The 23,855-nt window shown below is 42.4% G+C and overlaps 1 protein-coding gene across 2 annotated transcripts in view; it reads left to right on the forward strand.

The window, feature by feature from the left end:
- The window catches only part of ME3 (malic enzyme 3), a 117,961-nt gene that overhangs the window by 59,222 nt on the left and 34,884 nt on the right, over positions 1–23,855 (forward strand). For both annotated transcript variants that reach the window (XM_068181568.1, XM_068181569.1), the window contains 3 exons: positions 3,833–3,966; positions 5,299–5,448; positions 22,383–22,458. In XM_068181568.1, coding sequence (XP_068037669.1) covers positions 3,833–3,966; positions 5,299–5,448; positions 22,383–22,458 — 360 coding nt within the window. The remainder of the gene's footprint in view (positions 1–3,832; positions 3,967–5,298; positions 5,449–22,382; positions 22,459–23,855) is intronic.

The raw sequence follows: 23,855 nt of genomic DNA on the forward strand, positions 1-23,855 counted from the left end.
TTCACTTGCATGGATGAAGTATGTGGTCCCAAAGGTTTCCTGAGAACTGCAGCTGGAGTCCCAGCATCACAGAGGGCAATGGCCTGGGACAGTATAAACTGCATGAATCCCTTTGTCTGGCCATCCAAGAAGTCCCACAGCCCTCCCTGTACTGCGGCTGCTCCTTGCTCTCTAGAGCACAGGGCTATGGATAGATGCAGTAAGGCAAGGCTTTGCTCCAAAAAGATGCTCAGGAGGTGGAGATTATCTGAGTTACACTGGGCTCTGGATGTTCTGCACTAACTAAAGAATAATTCAGCCCTTGATTAGGCACCCATTACATTAAAAGGAGTTTTCTGATACCATAGGAGCTATCATTTGTGTCTTTATTCCCACCTACAGAAGGCTGGTCTATACTGAGTAAATTCTAAACACAAGCCTTGCCAGCATCCCCCCTGTTTGTATCCAGCCCTGAGTGAAACACCCCCTTCTCACTGCTATAAAGTGCAGGCAGTCATAAAACTAATCATTATCTGTGAATTGGCTTCACCCTTCAGTTTCCAAAATAAGTGGCTTTTATGGGATTGAACTGCAACGAGGGACCTGCCACGTAACAGACTTGGTGCTGTCAGCAGTAAGAAAACAGAAGCGTTTGAGGTTATTTGCAGTAAGCCTTTTTCAGAACAAAACCCCTCACTTAGCCTCTATGTAGCATGAAGCCTTGTGGGCAGCTGATATTTTTGCCTTTGTTTTTGGTTAGTGACATAGCATCTGCCCTCTCCATGCCAACTCATTTCCAATACATTTAAAATTGAATTGCAGCACCTGGCTTTAGCTCTGCAAGGCTGTGGCTCATCATCTAATCATTAGACCTTTCAAGACCAGAAAAAGAGAGGTACAATATGGCTTTCAGGCAGTCTTAAAAAAAAAATCCAAGTCTAAAAGCTTTAATCTTAAACATAGCAATACCTCAGTGAATTTGAGCTTTTGATCTGGGGCAGAATGTGTTTCCAGATTCATTTCACGCTGAGCTGTTTCAGTGAATATAACCACCCCACCATGGGGTCCTACTCCTAGGCCTTCACAGAAACTTCAGAAAGCAGCCTTAATGTTGGAGCTGGCAATTTCTGTACCGCTCCCAACCCTGACACAGAGGCACTGGATGATGGACCAGCTCTGTACTGAAAAGTGTTTGGGAGATTTAACTGGTTGTGAAAGCAGCAAGTTCCTCATCACACGTGTTTGCAATTGCTCAGTATGAGGATGCTTATACTGGTATTGCTCATTCAGATAAATGCAGAACTGCAGTAAATGCAATGAGTTAGAGATGTTGTGTGTCACTATTGCCATTCTTAGCCTTGGACTATTAACAGCACAATTGTGATTGTGTTTAAACAGTTTGAGCTGTTGGAGCAGTTTGAGCTGCTCCTGGTCTTGCAGGATGGTTGGAGATGTCATTCAGGCAGAGCCCAAGCCAGAAAACAAGAAAGGGTTAATATAGTGGCCATTCAGGCTATCATTTCTGTCAGGCATCGTGGTATTATTTTGAATAGTAATGAGCTGAAATGCAGAAAGTTTTTCTTGTATTGGATGTGTGATCATTTGATGAAATATTAAAACTTCTCCCTTTTTTATTGTGTGGAAAATCACTGAAAGGACTTTATTTCCTATTGAAAAATTACCACAGGAATATTTTCAGTGGTTGGATGCAGAAATGGCTAGGATACTGTGTTTCTGCCTTTTCTACCCTTTTCAGAAGAGTAACCACTGGTGGTTTACTGTGTTTGCTAGCTTCGTTTCTGTTCTAGGGTATGAGCAGGGGTCAGGTCTGAACCCTGATTGGACAAACTTTGATGTGACTTTCTCTAGACAAGCAAGTAGAGTATTTACTGGCAAATATTTCTGTCTCCCATTATGTGTCCACCATGTGCAAAGGTCACAGCAAGTAAATGGTTTGAAATTGTATCTTTTTTACCCATTCATTGTAGATAAACTTTGACATTCACAGTAGCTGTATTTTCCCTGCTGGGATATAATATTGACAATGTAAAGCCAAATATTGACTCAGAGCTGATGTCCACTGCTGATCTTAGTCTAGTACTTCAGAAGTCTCCAGCCTGGAGAATGCAGATGATTACAAGTTTTCTGATGAGAACTTGTTGCCTCTTTTTTAATTCAGAAATGATGACTTACAAAAACCTCAAACTTTATCTTGTGGGAATGTACAAGTTCTGCTATGAAACTCTTTTGGGGGAAAGTTTCTCTTGTCCAGGAAGGAAATTTGGGTCAGAAATGTCCTGGGTACAACATTTAACAATGACCATGGAGGCCTCAATGTTATTTCTGGGCTTGGCAGCAAAATCCTGGTCTCCTGCCTCCCAGGCAACTGCTGACTCCTCATCTGCTGGCTGGAAGAGGAACAGTTTCTCTCTGCTATGCTCTTACAGTGAAGGTTTTTGAAAATACTTGACTCTATCCTGTTTCAGAGCAGAAAATAGTCGTATGAGAATGCTTGTAAGATAAAGATTGTTTTCAGCTATCCTGGAGGCTGAATAACTTTTCTAAAATATATGAAGACTTTTTTCTCTTTTAATTTGTGCTAGTGCACATTTTACTAATGAAAGGAGTGTCACAGCATGTATGTACAAAGCATGGATCTGGCAAACAGGAAAATTAGTTTCGGTCCTTCCCTCTGTCCTGGAACAGGTTCCTTGGCATTGCTGATAGTTTTACAAACATTTTTGCCAGCATCTTCATCACTTGCAGGTTGAGTGGGAGTGTTGATCTGATGGCTCTGCAGAGGGATCTGCACTGGTTGGATTGATGGTCCAAGGCAAATGTATGAAGTTCAACAAAGTGAAGTGCTGGGTCCTGCAAGGCTAATGCCATCCTGGCCTGTATCAGCAATGGTGTAGCCAGCAGGACCAGGGTAGGGATTCTCCCCTGTGCTTGGCACTGGTGAGGTCACACCTCAAATCCTGTGTTCAGTTCTGAGCCCCTCACTGCAAGAAATACATTGAGGGGCTGGAGCATGTCCAGAGAAGGGCAATGGAGGTGGGGAAGGGTCTGGAGCACAAAACTGATGAGGCGCAGTTGAGGGAGCTGGGGGTGTTTATCCTAGAGAAAAGGAGGCTCAGAGGCCTTGTTGCTCCCTATAGCCACCTAAAGATGGTTATAGCCAGGTGAGGGTCAGTCTCCCAGATAGCAAGTGATAGATAGGATGAGAGGGGACAGTCTCAAGTTGCACCAAGAAGGCTTTGTATTGGATATTAGGAAAGATTTCTTCATGTGAAGTGTCATCAAGCACTGGAACAGGCTGCCCAGGGAAGTGGTGGAGTCACCATACCTGAAGGTATTTAAAAGCCATGTAGATGTCGTGCTTATGGACATCATTTAGTGGTGGACTTGGCAGTGCTGGGTTGTTGGTTTGACTTGATGATCTTTGAAGTCTTTTCCAACCGAAATGATTCCATGATTCTACATATGTTATGTGATTTGTAAAGGAAGATGACCGCTGTGCTTCCGGGAGGGCCAGGGAAACTAATAGGCATGAGCTAATGAAATAATATAAAAAGAGTATGAAGTGAAAGAAACACTAAGAATATGTGTAACAACACTATAGAAATAAACCAAATTCAGACGGCAAAAGAGTGTGAGTCATTAAAGCATTACTGGTGTTGGACAGCTAATCCAGAAGCTGCAGGTCTGGGTGGTCTGGACCCCAGACTCCCTGTGGGGCAGGACTGCCTCCAGGCCCGTGGGGGCTGCATGCTGTTGCTTGCTTTCTTCTTGCATATCCTAGCTGGTAGTGCAAATTATGCCATTTGAATGTGCCTTCCTTTTTTCTTCCCAGGGAATGGCTTTTACACTTGAAGAAAGGTTACAGCTGGGAATTCATGGTCTCATTCCTCCTTGCTTCCTGAGCCAAGACGTTCAACTCCTTCGTGTGATGAAAAACTTTGAAAAGCAATCTAATGATCTAGACAAGTATGTCAAAAACGTCTTGTTTCCTCTCCCTTCCCCTTTAATTTTCAGTTCTTTAAAGCCTTGAGGAAAAATTGTGGATTCTGCTTCAATGTACGCATTTCCCTCTGAGTCACTTTTTCCAGCTGTCCATACTCTCCAGCAGCAAAATCATAGAGTAGTTCAGGTTTAAAGGGACCTTAAAGATTATCTACTCCCAAGTCCCCTGCCATGGGCAGGGATACCTTCCACTTGACCAGGTTGCTCAAACCCCATTCAGTCTGGTCTTGAGCACTTCTAGGGCTGGGACATCCATAGCTTGTCTGGGCAGCTGGTGTCAGTGCCTCACCATGCTCACACTCAAAAATGTCTTACTAATATCTAATCTAAACCTACCCTCTTTCAGTTTGAAGCCATTCCAACTTGTCCTATCAATGCATGCCCTTGTAAAAAGTCCTTCTCCAGCTTTTATTTAGGCCCTGTCTAGATACTGGAAGTTGCTAGATGTCCCCAGCACTGTCCCTTCTCCAGGCTGAACAACGCCAACTGTCTCAGCCTGTCTTCATAGGAGAGGTGCTCCAGCCCTCTGATTATCTTCATGACCCTTCTCTGGACCTGCTCCAACAGGTCCACTGATGTTATTTTTTTCTACCACTACATTACTGGAGAGTTCTGGTGTACTTTGGGTACAAGAAAGAAGCAGAGCACTGAAGGTAGAGTGAACACATGTAGCTCATGTACCTATCTGTATGCTCTCCAATACATTCACTAAAACACTAGATGGAAGAACAGAAAAAAAACTGTCAGTGTGTAGGAAAAAATAAAAATAAAACAGAAGCAATATTGTATTGGCTAATCTTTCTGAGTTTTCATTGCATCCAGTATTGTTCCTCAGTGTTATTGATGAAAGATGTTGTTTGATTCCTGCTGTGATGGACAATAGGGTTTGCACCTCTGTCTCTCTCAGCTGCTATTGATCTGAGGACTGAGGCAGCAGGACTCTTACCCTGTAGACCAATTGCATTGGCTTTTCTGTGTCACAAATATCTATGTTACTCTTGAAAATGATATATTGATAGCTGTGTATGATGCCTTTTGATGCAAATTTCCAAAACTCTGAGGTTGTGCACGGGTGTGACATCCAGCCCTATTGAGTCTTTGTGAGCTGTCCCTGAGGATGGTGGAGCTGGCCAGGCCCTCTAGGAAATTTTACTCCAAGTACCTGCTCATGACGTAGCACAAAGGAGTGTCAGGGCTTGGGAGAACTGAGTGCATACTGAGTGAGCCAATGACTGCTTTTTGTGAAACTGTGAACTACCATAAATTGATATAGAACTGTTTTTTATTACTTTAAAGGTATATTATTCTTATGACATTGCAAGACAGGAATGAGAAGCTTTTTTACCGAGTGCTGACCTCTGATATCGAGAAATTCATGCCCATAGTTTACACCCCAACAGTTGGCCTGGCTTGTCAGCAGTATGGTTTGGCTTTCAGGAGACCACGGTGAGTGAAGAGACTGTGTTTGCAATTTTTTAATTTCATGTGAATGTTTCTTTTGTATTGACACTATCTTTATGTGGGTGGCCCAAAACATCTAAAACTCAATCCCTCATCAAAAAGTGAACCAGCCAGCAGCTTTGTGTGTGTACATTTGATGATGAGTTGGGGAGTCGAGAATAGCTCTGACTTCTTCCTATAAACAGTGAACAGAGTGGTTTTGTTCTCAAACAGTGTTGTACAGTCCCCATACAGCTTGCTGAACTTAGAGCTGCACCCCTCCCCATCTCCTGTCTCAGGAGCACCGAGTGCCCTCTGCAACGCTGTTTGAGTAATTGTTGAGTTTTAGATACATTGTGCTGATTTTGAACTTTTGTATGCTCTTCCACAAACTACCCCACTAGAATCATCTTCATAGATGATGCTCTGCATCAGTGCCTTCCTCTCTGCTCAGAACAGTCACTGTATAAATTCATGCAACATTAAGCACTCTGTACCATGTTGGAAGACCCCATTCTGTATAATTCTTTTTAATGATTAATGCTTAGATAAATCCCTTGTTAGCTTTTTGAAGTACATTTTAACCTAGCCTGAAAATTCAATAGTACAGTTCAGTTTTCTTTGTAGGCTTTTAAATTTTTGGTCCTTGAAATGTACCAGTAGTCAGATGAACATTTAAGCTTTTGCAATACAAATTTGCAAAGTAAAGGAATGGAATAATACCATTTTCAAAGCATTTCACAAGCATGAGGTTTGACTGCAGTTTCAGCTGAGAGCAGTGCTACAGATGAGGCAACTGAGGCAAGTTCTACTGAGTCGAGGTCACAGGTGGTCCCTGAGGCACACCTCAAAGCCATAAGGGCTGTGTAGACAAGATAATGAATAACATTTTATGTATAAGATTATCTTGGCAAGCATGCTTGCTTCCTGCTTGTGATAAAAATTCCTAATAAAGCCAGTGTATTCCTTCACATGAGCTGCTCCTCATGATTGCTTTTTGGCTTGTGTCTGCACCAGGTAATTGTGTTCTGGGCCTTGATGTGCAACTTGTGGATCTGCTGCGCTGTGGTAAAGTCATTCATCTACCCAAGACTTGATATTATCCCCTCCTCCTCCTCAGTGTGTATGAGGAAACCAGAGAAGGATCTGCACTTTTTTTAGGGGGAGGACACTAACTTTTTCTGGGCATGAGTAAAAGGTAGCAGAGATAAGATAGCCCAGGTTGTGTTTCCAAGTGTTGAGCTGTGAGCACTGTCAGGCAGAGAACAGCACACTGCTGGTTCTCAGCTAATCAATATTAATGCAGCAGCTGCTGATTCTTAGGTAATCAATATTCATGCAGCAATTCCTGCTGTACACCCACTGTGTCTTTGCCTCCCAGCTGCCTTTAGCTTGCAATAAGTTAAAACAATAGTTGGGAGCTTTGCTTCTTTTATTTTCCATCCATTGTTATCTTCAGGAAAGCAGGGATGTCTTTCCACATACTGAACTCTTTCTGCAGTTGTTTCTATTGGAGAATTCCCCTTCCTGTAACTCCAGGCTTTCTCATGCTTTAAGTCCACATTATTTTACTAATGTGATAGGAATGTCTGTTCTCATAGTCCGACAGTTTTGCTGCTAAATTTGGGCTGGGTCTTTTCTGGATTCCAGCCTATGGCTTCTTCAGGAAAGAGCAAATGACCATGTCCTTGGTACACTGGATTTCCTGTGGTGGGGAGTTTGTTTCCCTGAAGATACAGGATGAATTTCAGCCTAGCTTCAGATTTGGATGTAATCAAGGTTGTTTTAGCAGACAAATGTTTTTATTGCAAAAATAAAAAAACTGTTATATCATGTAAAGTGGTGAGACTAAAATGGGAAGGGTATATAGGTGCTATTTTTTTCAATCTGACTCTTACTATCTTGGAGGATATATTTTCTGTCCTGGAGCATATTATGTACATTAGGAGTTGGCCTGCAAAACACATAGTTCAAGGTAGGATGCCAATACTTCTGCTAAAATCTCCATTTTAAAATCCTACATTGTGCTCCAACATGGATGGATGTGCCCACATAGCACAGCTTATTGTGCAGTCTGTCTGTGGCCACAGCAGCAGCAGCCTTTGGACACAGTTAGCTTCTTCCCCATGCTGGGATCTTTCTCAGTCCCATTAGTGCTTGGCTTTATACTTGAAGGTTGAGCCTGGAAGGATTACAGTGCGCGTAACTTGCTTACAAAGCAGCTCTTGTAAAACAGCATCTAAAAACAGTCCCAAGATGTCCAGCAGGGCTTCTCTCAGAATCATTTATCAGAGCAGATTTATCTATGTTTACATGGCTGCAGCTTTTGTTTGTCAGATACTGTTGTTGTAGTTGCAGGACTCAATGCCTCTTTTCACTTTCTTAGTCTTTATATACAAGCCCTTAAAGGGTAAACCTCTCTAACCTGCACTTTTATGGGGCCAGTGGACAGAGTTCTCCTTCCAGGTCAGGCCTCCAGCATATACTCCCTGCTAGCAGATTTATCTGCTCCAAATGGAATAAGACACCTGGTGTTCCTTTCTTTCAAGAAGCTATCCAGCCAGCTGTCTAAATGAACAGACTTTCTATATTTAACAGTAGAAAAGAGTGACAGGAATAAAAACTCTTGCAAGCATTTGACTGTTCTCATGCTTATCTGTGATGTCCACAGTTTCCCCACTTCTTCTGGTGGGCCAGGCACAGCTCCTGATGCCCCAGCAGGTTCTCTGAGTTCCCCAAACTCCTACTGCCTCTCTCTTTACTAGTTGCTTTAAATTCTTCAGGCAGGACTTTTTTTTTCCATTGACCTCAGACTTCTTCCTATGTGATTAAGCCTCAGAGGTTTAGAATGACTGAAATAGAGGTGGAACCATAAAATGTATAAAAATTACATTCAGGCACTGTTGCCTAAGAGCTATGAAGTTTTTGCTGGAAGGTGTCTATGTTGAATACATTTTTCCTATCTTGTTTTCCAGCCAGCTCCCTGGTTATTTAACAATATTTGTTTATTTAAAATCATGTAATAAGCATTACAGCCTTCAGGCTAAAGTACAGTTTCATTTTGTATTTTGAATTCTTGAAATAAATATAAATTGTTATATAATTTGTAAGTACAGGTTAAAGTACTGAGCAATAGCACCTCTTCTGCAGTAATGATTAAGAACCCTGTCAAAATCTCTTTTCTGTGATCACACCATGTTAAATAACCACAAAAGACGAGTAACATCTCCAAAGAGAAGTCTTCTTAAGCACAGGTCCTGTCTGCAGCTGTGGCCAGTAACAGGAGGAGTACAGGACTAGATAGGCAAACATGCTCACTTCTTGGGGACTTCTCAGGTTATGCTCCTCCTCGTTTTGTGTCTTGTGGTTGCAGTTTTGTTTTGAAAATCCGTTCCTCTCTTTGACTCACAAGTTCTGTAAAGGTGGTGAGGGGACTCAGATGTATGCACATTGTCAAGGCCAGAGGATGTGACTGAAAATAGAGTCCCAAGGTGACAAGACTTATTTCATATAAAGAATATACCTGTTGCATTGTATTACGATCAAGTCTGATTCAGACTTAAGGGAGATTTCTTGCAGAGTTGTACAACTTCAGATCCTATGTCTGCACACGTGCAGCTTTGCAGACTGTCTCCTGTAATCCATCCCTGGCATCCCTTCAGTCCTCCTTCCCATCACCCCTGTGCCTCTACAGATGTCTGTGCTGCTGTGTAATGATGGTTCAAGGATAAAGCCTTTTTGGGCCAGGCTGGGAGCAATCCAGATAGCCAGTTCCCTGCCTCCTGGACAGGAGCTGTGCTGCTGTGCTGAAGCAGAAGCAAGCTGCTCAAGGCGTGGGGAGGGCAGGTTTGCTTATGTTCAGCAGCAGTGATAACAAAACTGGCTTCAAGCAAAGTACAGGCTATCCTAGGGTATCCAAGGAATATGTGCCTTCAAGTGTTTGCTTTTCAAAGCCCAGGAACCCCTTATACACATCAGAAGTTTGTTAAAAGGAAAGAATGAAATGTAACAGAGCAGGGCTTGCAACTTTGAGACACTAAATGAAGGAAGGAAGGAGGAATCTTGGTTCTTTGATCCCACTAACAGACAGAGCCACCATTTCCTTAGGAAATGCTTCTACCACCCCTATAAGCTTTCAGACTGTGGTTGAGAGTCCTTTTTGCTTTAGAGTAAGGATACAAAGCCTCTAAAAAAAAAAGTGTATAGCAGTATTTAGATTTTTTTGCTGTGTTTTTAAATGTAAAATGCACTTAATGAGTACTATGGGGATCCTTACAGAGCACAGGACTGAACATGTGCAATGCTATTTAAAAGGTATGTTTTAAGCCTGAGGCTCTCTTTCAATTGTGACAGTATCTTTGAAAGTATCTCTTTACTATCTTTACAAAAAGATAGTAAAGAGGAAGCTTAGGTCATGGAATCAGGGTTTTATTTCTTCTGTGATGGTGAGGGATAGTTTATTACAGTGGCATAAGACCACAGTCTCTCAAGACACTAGTTAATTCATAAACATAGTGGCATTTGAAAGTATGAAGTTGTCAGCTGCTCCTCAAAAGCTTTTGGCATCCCCTGAAAGTAGGGCTGGAAAAGGTGGTTGTATCACCATAGGAGAACGGTTATGGGGGCAGAAAAAGCTTGCCTAAGTTCACTTTTTTCCCTACAAATGTAAATATCCTTGAGAACTGCTTGCAGAACAATGAAAAACATGTTGGGATTAAGTTGAACCTGGAGAAAGCTAACAGGATGCAGATGGTGTGAAAATTAAGTCTGACAGAATAATGATCTGTGTGTCTGATGAAAAATGAGTAAATGAAACATCAGTCAATCTACAGAATTGTCTTGTCAGCAGGTCTGGCTCTGATCAGTGACTTTTTTTTTTTTTTTGTGGTGTTGTGCCATCTGAGCAGCAGACAGGAAAGGAGGGAGGGAGGCAAAGTTACCTGCCATTTCTGGACACTTTAAGACCAAACCAAATGAAATTAGAACAAAAGTGTTAATCCCATAGACTTGTCCCTAGCCACAGAATTGTCTCCACTCCCTCTTCTATAAAACACTGGAGACCAGAAGTGAGCGGGAAGACTGGGGTTTGGATTGTTGTCCTGAAAGTTTGTTTTGAAATCCCTTTAGACAATCTCTACTTCTTGTAAAAACACCTGTCATCATAACTTCTCTTGTTGCCACCAGCCTGGTTCAGCCTTCTTCCAGAGGCAGCTGAAGTCAGTGCATGAGAAGAGGAATGTGTTTAACACTGCCACAGCCACCCAAAGAGTGGTTTTGTAACTGACTGAAGGGGAAGGAATGTCTGTGGAGTCTCAGAGACCATGTGCAGCCAGGAAGCCCTGAAGAGGCTGTCAGGACACATAGGTGGGAGACAGTCGTTGGTGTGGGACAAGATTATTGAATGAGGGGGTGAAGACCATGGTTGGAATAGGTGAGGAGAAAGTAGTTCATGCAGAGAGAGCCCAAGGCTGCTGAAAATGGCTCAGCCTGGTTGGAATTTCTGGGAGCTGGCAAAATAGTTCAAAGGTTCCCACTGCTCTCTCTCTCTCTCTCCCTACTTTTTTCAGTCAAGTCTTTTCAGCATGCTGTATCCCTACCTTTGTCCGTTCTCTGTTTCCACTTTACTGAAGTGTTTTCCAAAATGTGGAGACAAGCACAGATTCGTTTGTGGGCATACAGAGAGAAGAGCTGGTGTATTGGTCCTGATCTGAGGTTCCATGCAGGCTGGGGAATGGGATGAACACTGTTGGTGTTGTGAGGCTGTAATACAGTTTCTACATTGCAATGAGTAAAAAGGGGAGTGAAAAAGGACTTAGCTCCATCTTTTCATTAGAAAAACAGTCAGTGCTCCTTGTTCCTTATCTGCAGTCTTCTCTCTCTCTCTCTTTTCCTAAGAAAAATGGGTATGCACTGGCTCTAACAACCATAAGAAACTTTTATGGGTTTCAGGGAAAATGTCAGGCCTACAGAAGTTAACAGCAAATCTCATGTTAATTTATGAAGGTCAGGCTTTCTGCTCCTGTCAGAGGTGATTTAGATTTAAGTCTGTTGAAATTCCCTGATATACCAGGAGAAGCTCGAAGGAAGAGGTGGAGTTGTCCAAAAGAAAGAGATTGACCTGGTGAAGGAAATACAAGAGAACGTGTTCTTCTTTGATCTGTCATAAATCTATTCTGCTGCCACAAGAAACAACCCCACCTCAAACAATAAATGCCAAAGACAGGGAGGAGGGAGAAGAATTATTTAGAATAATGAATACCAGGATGTAAATTTGAGGGGAAATGGTGCTGACTATCATGAAAACCTTGCACAGCAGTATCCATTGGACTGTGGAACAGGCATGGATTGTGCTCAGGCGGCCAACCCTGTCCTGGGCTGCATCCAAAGCAGAGTGGCCAGCAGGGCAAGAGAAGTGATTCTCCCTTCTATCTGCTCGGGTGAGACCCACCTGGGGTGCAGTGTCCAGCTCTGGGGCCCCCAACACAAGAAGGACATGGACCTGTTGTGGAGGGTTCAGAGAAGGCCACGAAGACACTCAGCTGGCTGGAGATCCTCTCCTGTGAAGACAGGCTGAGAGAGCTGGGGTTGTTCAGCTGGAGAAGGGAAGGTTCCAGGGACACTTTACAGCACCTGCAGTACCAGGAAAGCTGGAGAGGGGCTTGCACAAGGGCATGTAGTAATAGGATAAGGAGCAGTGGTTTTAAACTGAAAGAGGGTAGGTTTAGGTTAGATATAAGAAGTTTTTGACTGTGAGGGTGATGAGGCACTGGCATAGGTTGCCAAGAGAAGCTATGGATACCCCATCCCTGGAAGTATTCAAGGCCAGATTGGATGGGGCTCTGAGCAACCTGGTGTAGAAGATGTCCCTGCCCATGGGAAGGGGTTTGCTATGATTAGATGGTTTGCGTGGTTAGATTATCTTTAAGGTCCCCTTCAGACCAAAGAGTTCTGTGAGCCTAAGATTCTATGACCTGATTATGGAAGAATTAATATAAAAGCTGCTGTTACTTTCTGTATTTGCTGCAATTTATGGTAAAAGTTAGATATTTTTTTTATTAGATGGATTCACTAAAAGTATACCAAATTATATTTCATTTATCTGGAAGCTAATTTCTCTAGCATTGTCAAAATAATCTTTCTTTTCTTCGTCAGATTTTGTTCTAATTCTGTGTTCATTCTTGGGGCTCCCTGTGGTGCACTTTAAAAGGGAAGGTGTGGGTCCTGGAAGAATTTGCAGAGCACAGGAAGGAAATATAATCAGGGTAGGACTTAATTTAACTTCCCAGGGGTTTTTGATCCCACCTTAACCTCTGCACTATCAAGTAAAACAGAATACATTGTGTGCTTAGCTGTGAAACAGATAAGGGCTCCTTGGTCAAAATCAACTGGGCAACAGCACTGATAGACCATCTCAATGTGTTTCTCTTTGTAATCCTATAATCTCCCCGTTACTGAGATATTTCCAGGATCCAGCACACAGTCAGGTGTAGGACTGAACCTCCAAAAAGGCAGAGGAAAATCAGGGTTGAGTCAAATTTTCCTACACTTGAAACTGTTTTTGCACAAAGAAAGCACAAACTGTTTGTTTTTGCACAAACTGTTTTGCACATCGTGCCCCTTGAGCACGATGAGCTTAAACACAGCAAAGGTTACTGAATTTGGGAAATGCCCACTCTTGCTAGTTGGTGGAATCCCTGTATGGTGGAAACTTATGTCTCGCCTCAATGCCTGGTCTTTACCCAGCTGCATCTCTAAATATACTTGTGGGTGACAGAAGGCAGTCTAGCCTTTCCCTCTCCCTCCTGCACATTAGCATGAAGGGAGATCTGGGGTAGGCCAGGGTCAGATCCCATACTGCAGATCTGCTTGGCTCTTACCCAGTCCTTGGCTCCAGCAGCCTGATCCTTACACCAACAGACCTTCTCGGAGGCCCTTCTAAACAGTATTGAAACACCACTGCTGGAAAGGACAGTGGGAAATTTGGGGTCAAGTTTTAAAATACAAGGAGGATTTAATCCCCAAATTATGCTATGAATTGGCAGTTCTCTGGTTCAACCACAGAATCCAGTCTTGAGAATACAGTAGGGAAAAGCAGCTCATGACAAGCCAAGAGCAACATGGGTCTGCTTGCCTCTTGCCTTAATCCTAGAATGTGGATATCAGAGATCCACTGGGGACCTGATTCCAACCCTCTTGCCTTTTCACATTGCTGCATAATGACCAATAACAGTAAGTACTGAGCTGGTCTTTCTCCATCAACTTCCCCCTGGAGACAAAGAAAGGATATTTATTCTTTAGGCTGATGCCTGACTAGCAGAACCAATAAATCCGGGATTCGTCCTGGTTTCTGTCCACTGTCCCCTAACATTTTGTATCTGTGAAACCTTATGTTCCTTTCCACATCACCTTAATCCTTTTTTCATATCCACCTGTGCTTCACCATAGCCACCCACACCAGTTTGTGCTCCTCCCCTTCCCTCACCTCTTCCGCAGGGAGCAGTGAGCACGGCTTTCAGAGCTCTGCTTGCTGTCCCCTCTGATTTCCTATCTGTGCCTTTTTTATCCTGCCCATAACCACACTGGTTTTTCATTTGGTTTCCTCTAGTCACCTTTTTTCCTTCTTTTCTGTGCCTTCTGCTTATTCCTGCGGCCCAGGAAAGCTCAAACACTTTGCTAGTGAGGGCTGAGTAGCTACTAGAGTAGGTACTAGGTGGGAAGCAGTTGTTGTGTGCAGCTGCAAACTGTGGTTTTGGGCATCTGTCAGGATAATTGTCATTGTAAGGTCTATGTTCCCCTCCCTAGGGTGGTGAGGACATGAACCCCTTTATCTTTTCTCTTTATCTCAACAGTAATTTTCATAAAAGGGTATGGGAACAAACATCTTTGCGACCTTTGCCTTGCTGATAAATTTGTTGAAATGAGCTAGCAGGTAAGAGAGGACAAAGTATAATTGACCTTTTCCTCGAAAAAAAAGCCCTGCTAAAAATAGTGGTGGGTGTTAATAATTTGGTGGATAGGAAATGGATCCAAAAGCTTTGCTTTAGGCTGTGGTCTGGACCTTCCTGCTGTGGCAGGGGGTGGACTATGCCAAAGCATGGGGAGAGCTACAGCTTGCACTCATATGTTCTCACTTAAATCTTTCTGTTCCTTATCTTTGGCAGTTTTCTAAAGCTTAGCAGCTTTAAATCCCTTGGGATCATGGAGATTTCCCAGTGTGGGTTTAGGGGGGTTGTGTGGATAGTGAATCTTTCATTATTGTACCTTGGAGCCTACATCTTCTGGCTTCAACACTGAATTTTGGGTTTCCTACCTAAAATATATGGCGATAACATTAAGGACATTTATAGTTGTAATGAAATTATTTGTGTTGCAGATCATTTGAAATTAAATCTCTTACTGTACTTAAATTATAGATATATTGCCTTATAAGTCTCTGTATAGATTTCACTAATAGTTGATTGTGCTTGGTTTCTATTATTTTTTCATTATTACCTCAGGGTACTGGTCAACAGCCTACAATTTACAAAGAAAATTACCTAAAACAATGAAAATGTCTTGGCCTTTATAAAAAAATCTTTAAAACAGCTGATGAATCATCACAGAGATTTTGTCCAATCTGATGATTAATTGTACTGTATTTAGACAAATCAGTGCATGCTAGCACATAGTTTCTCTCCAAAGTCTGTAGCCCACAGGCATTTGTAATCTCAAGCTCCCTAAAACAGCCAAGCAATTTCAAAGTTTATTTTGTTGTTCTGAAGCCTTTTGTCCTGTTCTGGCAGAGACCAGAACCAAAAAAAGTCAACAGTGGGGGTGCAGCTGGTGGAAATGTCCCTAAAGGCTCATATTGCTCAACCTGTCAGTTTTGTATATGAGTTTTGAAAGTGAAAATAAACCAAATGTAGGCCCTTACTGTAACCACATTTTATTTCATCTCTAGTACAGACTGGCCTTAAATCCAGAGTGGCTCCTCCAGCCTGTTCCTCTGGCACAGCAGTGAGAGTTTTCTGTGGTTAGTATGCAACAAAAGCCAAGTGCATCAGCTGATCCCTCCCTTGCGTGTGTCCCTTTTGCAGCCTTGGGCAGCCAAAATGCCTACCAGTCAGCTGGGCTTGGGGCATAATTCAGCCAGACTGCAAAGAGCACAGAGCGGCGTGCAGCAGCAGTCAGCATCTCTCCACCGTGACAAGCCAACTTGGTTTTTCATTTCCTCAGTGTGAAAATCATTTTGACATGTGTATTTCAGTGTTACTCTGAGACAGTCTTGCTCCAGATTTTCTGAGAGCATCATGCCTTTGTGTAAGGAATGGCTGTGATCACTGCAGAAGGTCAGCTTGTGCCATGCCTGTCAGAGCCATTTTTTGTCCAACCTTATAACTCACTGTAGGTTTCTGGCTGCTGTCTCACAACTTTCTCATGACTGTCCAACGGCAGCCTGGTGCAGGTTGGGATGCTGGCAAAGATCTGACTCATCTCTTTTGTTTGTTCCTTTTTTAAGCAATGATTTCCTGTGGACTTCCTATGTCTTCTAAGGGAAATCCAGGCTGAATTAAGTTAAAACACTCAAGGACTTTTATGTGAGTAGAATTTCATCACCTTCAGTGAGACACTTAACCTTTATTAGTATTCCAAGAATGAGCCATTCCTATCCAGATAAAAACACTTGCTCATGCTGTCTGCTTGTCTGATGTAAGTATTGGGAATACGTGCATTTTCTTTACATTAACTTACATGGTCATTTTTATCATCTCACTTGTGGGGCAAGTTCCCCTCATAGCACCCAGACTAGAAGGTCATAAGTGCAAAGAAAATCAAACAAAGCTTGAGTTTTGTTACCTTTAGCCTTAGAGTTCACTGAACTGATATGGCAGCATACACACAGGGAGCCAGACTCCTTGCAAGGACCCTTCCTTGGCTGTCTGAGAAGTATCTGGAGAATTAGGGACCTTAGCTACCATTTTATCTTCCCTCTATCAGTTCCTCTTCTCAGGAACAAGTAATTGTATAAGGCAAAGCCTGGCTGACCATTAAAGAAGACACCTCCTTTCTGAATAAACAAGGCTGATGGACTGATCTCTGTGCAGAAAGCATGTGGAATTTGCAGCTGAGTTTTTTTGTGTTCTTCCTGCTGTATACCAAACCCTGAGAAAGCCTGACCATTGCAGTGTCAGTAAATATTGGATAACACTGGGCAAATACTGAGTATCTTATTCTTCAGAGAGAAGACCTTTGGAGATGTGAGTGAGAAGAAGGATGAAGCTGCAATAGTTGAGTGGGAGGGGTTGTGTTTTTCAACCCCTATCAGTGTAGGAGCTTTTGACATCCTTTTGGTGGTTTCTCTTTTCCTCCATGGGTCATAAATACGCAAGCATCTTTATTCTTAGACTGTCAGGGAAGTTCAAGCAAAGCAAGCAGCAATGTCCTTTTGCTTCATGCTAGTATATGTATCAGTGATCCAGTGCCATCATTTGTTCTGCTCTTTTCTGGCTTTTGACCAGTGTGATGTGAATACTGGTGGGTATAATTGCTGAGTAAAATATATGATACTAATATATGATAAGTGTAAAGAGGCCATTAATTTTATAGATGTAAACAGGTAACTGAAGTCATAGGAATGCTGCCCAAACCCACAGCACAGGACAAGACTGGAAGAAGAGCACAGCCATGGCCCGAGGTTTTACATGGAGCTTGATGAAGAAAAAGCATTGATTGCATTTGATTGCAGTGGATTTCCGTTTGATTTCACGTCAGCAGCAGTGGGGCAAGACTACACCAGAAGGGTTGCAAACAGCCACAAGAGCATTGGTAGTTGCCAAGGAAAAGCCATTAGGAGAGGGAGAGAGACTTCTGGGTAGGAGGGAAGTGAGGAGAGATTTAGAGCTGTGAGGATAGATTGCATAATGTTTTTCACTCTCCTCTGTGCTTTGGGGAATGAACATTCTCTGTAAACAAACAATAGCGCTTTAGAGATAGCACTGCTGGCTCCACTGTTGTTTCTAATGGGAAATAGCTCACAAGTCATCATTGCTAACCAGGACTGTCAGAAAGCCTTTTTAAAGAAGCAACTTCTTATTGAATGAAAGGATTAACAGATATTTCTTTTTTCTAATATCTGAGGCATGTTAAAACTAATTCCTTCCCAAATGTCTAAAAGAATCATAGAATCATGGAATGATTTGGGTTAAAAGGGACCTTAATGTTTATCTAGTTTCAGCCTCCCTGCCATGGGCAGGGACACCTTCCATGTCTCAAAACCCCATCCAGCTTGGCCTTGAACACTTCTAGGGATGGAAAGTCCCCAAACTCGCTGGGCAAAATGTTGCAGTGCCTCTCTATCCTCACAGGAAAGAATTTCTTTCTAATATCTAATATAAACCTGCCCTCTTCCAGTTTGAAAGAGCTATTCTCTTGTCCTATTACTACGTCCTTGTAAAAAATATAAATGTTATTCCAAAAAGCCATCACCAGTATCTAGTACCACTTCCTCTAGGTATCAAATACGCCATGTTTTCTTTGTCTCTGAACTTTTTCTATAATGAGCCTTGTAGTTAAGGGATTGTTGTCATTGTGGGACCTCCAGAATGCCATCAGGATGGCCATGATCTAACCAGTACTGGGGCTCAGGGCAGGATTCTTCTTATGGCTCACATGGTACACTGTGTAGCTTTATAAGTCCTGGAGTACTGCCATGAACTCAGTCAGGATAAAACCAGAAAAGAGAAGATAAGGGCCCTGGCTCAGGGGTGAGAAAAGGTCATATGGGTGAATATACTCAAGGCCTTTGATGGATTCTGCAGTGACGTGCAGTTTGGTAGCTCTTGCAGTCCAGTTCAGGCAGTTTGACTCGACTTGCTGATATCCAGACAGAAATACTGCCTCAGTGACAAATTAAGAAGCTGTAACTCTCCTTGAAGTTTCCTGGACTCTTACAGACGTGCTCAGTGGCACAATAAAATCCTGTCTGACTTCCCCCTTAACCAAAGGCAGCTGTAGTGAAACCTGTGACGTTAATGGACTGAATATGAGACGGCAGCTCTGAAACCCTAATGAATGCAGGCTGAAGCACTCCCCACTTTCAATTACCCCCACGAAGCTAACAGCTCTCTGAAGGTTACTATTTAACCAGAAATAATGGTACAGCATCTACATTCTGGATTGAAAATACTGAGGTAGTTAATTTTTACTAAGCTCTAGTTCTTGTAATTTTGTCCCCATGCATGACTAAGCCCATGTAGAATGCAGGTTCCTGGGCACAGGTGAGTTTTCTGGTCTGGAAAAACACTGTATCTCTGCCCCACACAATGCCTGTGTTATGTGACTTGATCAAAATTACTTACATTTTTAGCTTTACATTTTAATTGAATCCTTGTTATTGAGTGCCAAGGAGATTAAAGGAAAACTGCTTCATTTCTTTTTGTTTCTCTGAAGCAATTTATCAACTGTAATCCCATGTGAGTTGGAGCAGACATGATAATAAAGGCAAAATAAAGATGAGGTTGCTGAGATTTCATTTCTCCTTCAGAAGGCTTAGGCTGCATCTTTTCCAGAGAAAAATCAGGTTAATTTATTTTGTTGCCACTTGGATATTTCTTATTTACTACTGGTCCACATGGGCCATTCTGTTCTTCTTAGTATTCAGAGCTCTACCTTGCTGTTCTCAAAGGCACAAATAAGCTTTTTTTCCTGTTACCTCTTCTATAATCATGGAATCATAGAATAGTTTGGGTTGAAAATTATGAGAGATCATGTAGTCCACCCTCTTGCCATTGACAGGGACATGTTCCACTAGACCATCTTGCTTGATGGTCTTGCTTGAGGCTATCCAACCTGGCCTTGAATACCTCCAGGGAAGGTACATCCACAGGTTCTCTGGGCGACCTGTTCAAGTGCCTCACCACCCTCACAGTAAAGCATTTGTGTGTCCTTGGGACAAACCTGGCTGCTACTCTTCTCTGTTCACTCATGAGCAAAGCTTTTGCTGAGTTCAGTTTGTGGAGCTTGTCTGTTCCTTCTGCCTGTCTTGCAGAAGGGATTTTTGGACAGATAAACCCTCCGCCAGTTTGGAGCATGTTTATTTAACTAATTGGCCAGCTCATCTCTGTGGGTAAGGTGTTGTCAGGAGGGAGAGCACAACTCTCCTGAGGATCATACAAAATGAGGACATACCTGTGACCCCTGAGTCTAATGTCTGATGTGTCTGTTTCCTTTTGCATCTCAAAAATAGCATGAATTTGCACGACTGCCTGTCAGAATGGGTCGTTGCATATTCCATCTGCAAAGGGATTTCCAGCTCACCGGGATCCCCTTCTGGATGCTTGAACACCTAATGGGAGGCCACAGAGCCTCAACCAGATTCAGGGACTTGCTTCAGCTGGTTGCTTAAAGGCATTGGAAATTTAGGTGTTTTATTGAACCTGGGCCCTTGGTTCTCAGATTCAGCTTTAGTGAAATACAAGGCTCACTTAGATACATGCCCACTTCTTGATGTGTCACTGAGAGAGGTCACTTTCCCCATTTTTCCCCATGGATCATCATTGCTGCTCCTCCTGATGGTTTCCCTTGCAAAGCTGGTAGTGCCATTAGGGTGTTAGTCTAAAATAAACCATCTGATTTTGCCTGAAGTAAAGTAAGGAGCAATTGGCATCAAATACATAATATTAAGGAAGGAAACACAAATTCTGGAGGGCTGTCTCTCCAGGATTGGTTCTCAGTCACCAACCAGACTATCTAAGACAAGCCAATCTGATGACAGCTGTGAGAGTCCTATTCCCAAGGAGTATAGTGAGAATAGTCATCAAATTTTGGAAGACCCAATTTGAACTCTCTCTGCTGGCAAATCCCGAGCAGGGATTGAAGACCAGCCCGCTGCCTTCCCAAACAGAGGGTCAAAATCAAGGGGCATTGGGTGGCTGCCCTCTCCACTTTCATATGAAACAGCTTTCAGTTCCATTGAGCTGCATGACCAGCAGTGGGTAGACAGTTGAGTTCAGCTTCTGCTGCGAGCTCAGGATGTTTTTCAAAGGTTAAATAGCTGGTGGACTCCCTTCAGTACTGAAAAGATGCGAATGTATGAGGCACACGGCTAGACACTTAATAGATGTCTTCGTTATGTATGGAAAATGTTACCTTCAAACAATAGCATTCTTCCTAAAAGCATATCACAACCTGAAATATATGCAGTGATGTTGCTAATTTGCACTTTTAATTCCCAGTTAATAACTGCTTTCTAAACATAGATGGCAGCAGTACAGTACTCCCTTTTTATGAAGATTGACATCTGTGAATACTGCCTTTGAGGCAAGCCATGTGTATGTGATTAGTTCATTGGTTATTGGCACAGTGTTAAAGAATTACACTGAATAAATGAAATGTTATTTTCCTTTTTTGCCTTTCTGATCTGTCTGTGTGATTGTGACTTGATCAGTGTTGAAGTCAGCACTTTTATTTTTCTTCTTTTCAAAGTAAAGGGCATTTTCATTAGGAATCCCACAGTTGACTGTGGGAAGATATCTGTCCCCTAGAAGAGTCATGTGAGATATGTCCTTGCCAGAGTGAGTAGCCCAATTATGTTTGATTATCCATCACTCATATGGCCTTACAATGGAAGTTGTTTTCAAGCTTCTTCTCCCCAGTGTTTCGCATTAGAAGCCCAAACCATGACCGGATCTGAACTTTCTAGGGCTGAGCAATAGTTGAGAGATGTAAGCAACAAAAATGCATCTCTCCTTTTTTCCGACTGTTACTAATTGCTGGCACAACTCCTGCTTTTGTGAGCAGATAACAAGGCAAGGAAAATGGCTGCATCCTTCTGCCAAGGGGACTCCTCGAGTTAGAGCCCTTGATTTGCACTGATTAGACAGCACTGTGAGCAATGTAAGCAATGTAAGCAATTTTCCCTGACATAGGTATAGAGGACAGGTTGCTTCCTCTGGGGTTAGTGCAGCCTAAAAGGAACTTCAGCAAAATCCCAGAGTATCAGAGCAGAGATCAGTCAACATAAATAATACTGTCCTGGGTATTGAAAGAATCCCTGCTACAGATATTCTTTTTGATAACAACAGCAGAGAGGCAAAAAAATAAGCCACAAATCTAAAACATGTTTCAATAACGATCTCTTCCAGATCCTGATTTTATTTAAAATGAAAGCACTTTTGTTTAAACCCCGAAGACCTTTGCGTTAAGAAATGATCAAACTTAGTGCAATCAGCTATGTTATTGTCCATATAAACACTTCACACTGAAGTTACACCCAAACATTTAATTTTCTGCTTTACTTCTCGTAATTTTTCATGATTTTCACTTGGTGAATGTCAAAAACTGGGATCAGATATTCGTGGGGAAAAAAGAAATATTGTCACAAGGGCAAGTTTGGCTTGATCAAAGCAAACATCATGGCAGATATTGATCCAGTTGGATTGGAGTTCTGTGGACTAGAGAGGTGACCCAAAACATCTAGCTCTGGTGGAGCCATCCCCATCATTGACCCTGGTAGCTGGGTGAGAAGGATCATGCTTTCACTGTCTGGATGGCCAGAAGCTGTAAACTCCTCAGGAAAGAATGAGTAACAAGGCTTATGGTAAAACCATCAGCCTCTACTGCATTTATCAAAATTGTTTTAACTAGAAAACTCTTCTGCACTAAGGCAGAGTTTGCTCCCTGAAGCAAAGATTTTTCACAAGCGTTAAATGTGCAACACTGGTGGCTGCTGAATGAAGTTGCCATTGAGGACATTGAGCCTTTTGGTTTGAAAATGAGAATTTACCTTGCTATTAGCAGTCCCTTGAGGTCTCATTTTTGTATCAGTGACTTGCCTGGTTTTGTACTCAGCAGCTCACATCCTCCATTTTCAAGTCCACCTGTTTCCTTTTATCTTGAAGTTACTAGTTTTATTAAAAGGCTTATTTTTCTTCTATTTATTTCCTTTTCTTTTCCTCTCTTAGGGGATTGTTTATCACCATCCATGACAGAGGCCACATTGCAACAATGCTAAACTCTTGGCCTGAAGAAAATGTTAAGGTATGTGGCATGTCTTCTGTGGACTGAGAAATTACAGGCAGTTTGGTGCAAAATGGGATATTTAGTGGAAGTGCTTGGCATCATTTACAGAACTGGCTGTTTAAAAGACAAGCAAAGAATGCTTTTCTTCCTAAGATAATTTTCAGGCTGAACTTCAATTTCAATTTCCAGTCAAGTTGGAACTTCAGAGACTCTATCATGTATGTAGGCAGTCAAGAACAACTTTTCAGAGGTAGCAGGATCTTGGTCAATGAAAAAAAAAATGTGCATGATAATAAATTTGCACAGAATAGGGGCCGTAGTGAAAAGGTAAGATACGTGTATTGAAGAATTGTGTGGTTAACTTGTACCAAAGCTCTTTGAGATATCTTTGTAATTAACATGCTTGTAGGACTCCTTCCCAAATCCAGTGAGTCATGCAGCATCAAGAACACTGCAAATCATGTTTGATATCCAGCAGCTTAAAATAATACTGACACCCCACCCAAAAAGTGTTCTTGTGAAGTGTTTTTCACTAGAGCTCGGGGCTAGGCAAGTCCCTGGCATGAAATGAAGTCAACACTTAAGACAGGTCTTGCCAGTCACCTTACCTTATTCTATCAGTCTGAAAGTACATCTTCCTGGGAATTTTCATGGCTATTGACAGAGTTTTGGTCCCCTGTCAATCGTCTGCTTCTTCCAAGAGCAAAGGTTTGGCAGCTGAGAAAATCTTGCAAGCATTTTCCATTTCTAAGGGGAAAAAGAATGGAAATTTAACATATTTTCAGAAAAAGTGATCACCGTCATGCAAACTTGTGTTTGGAACCATGGAGAAGAGAGGCAGGCTAGGTATTTTGTCCTTGTTCTGTCCAACAAACTCAGTATTTCCATTTGTTTCCAGCTCAGAACTGTGAGCAGAAGTCATTATGGCTAATAGAAATGTTTTTGCAGATGGGGAAACTGGCACAGAAAGATTAGAGGCTGTTGTTGAAACAGCCCCTCTGGCACCCAAAGCAGACCATAGGAAGGGCAATGGTCCATGAAAGAGATTCAGACTATCTACTTTCCAGGTTTACCAGACTACAAAGGCAACTCATTTTAGCAGCCTCACTGTTATGGACCACATGGTTCCCTGTGTCTTTGTGCACAGACTTCTTCATGCCTGAACTGGTAGGCACTGGAACACTCAAGATTTTGAGATAAGTAGGGAGGCACCTGGACTGCACCTAAGTCCCTGGAGGGACCCAGGTTTTTTTTTTTTAAAGGCTGAACACTCCCCACAATTGAACACCACCTACTAAAGACGGTGCAGAAATACCTGGAGATGCTGCCCACATTTTGCTCATTAGATTTGGCTTATTAGGGCTTCATGGCAACAGTGCTTACTGTAGAAATGGGAAATCTGGGCCAAACCCTGA

This window comes from Anomalospiza imberbis, chromosome 2, assembly GCF_031753505.1.
Source record: "Anomalospiza imberbis isolate Cuckoo-Finch-1a 21T00152 chromosome 2, ASM3175350v1, whole genome shotgun sequence".
NCBI classification, from domain to species: Eukaryota; Metazoa; Chordata; class Aves; order Passeriformes; family Viduidae; genus Anomalospiza; species Anomalospiza imberbis.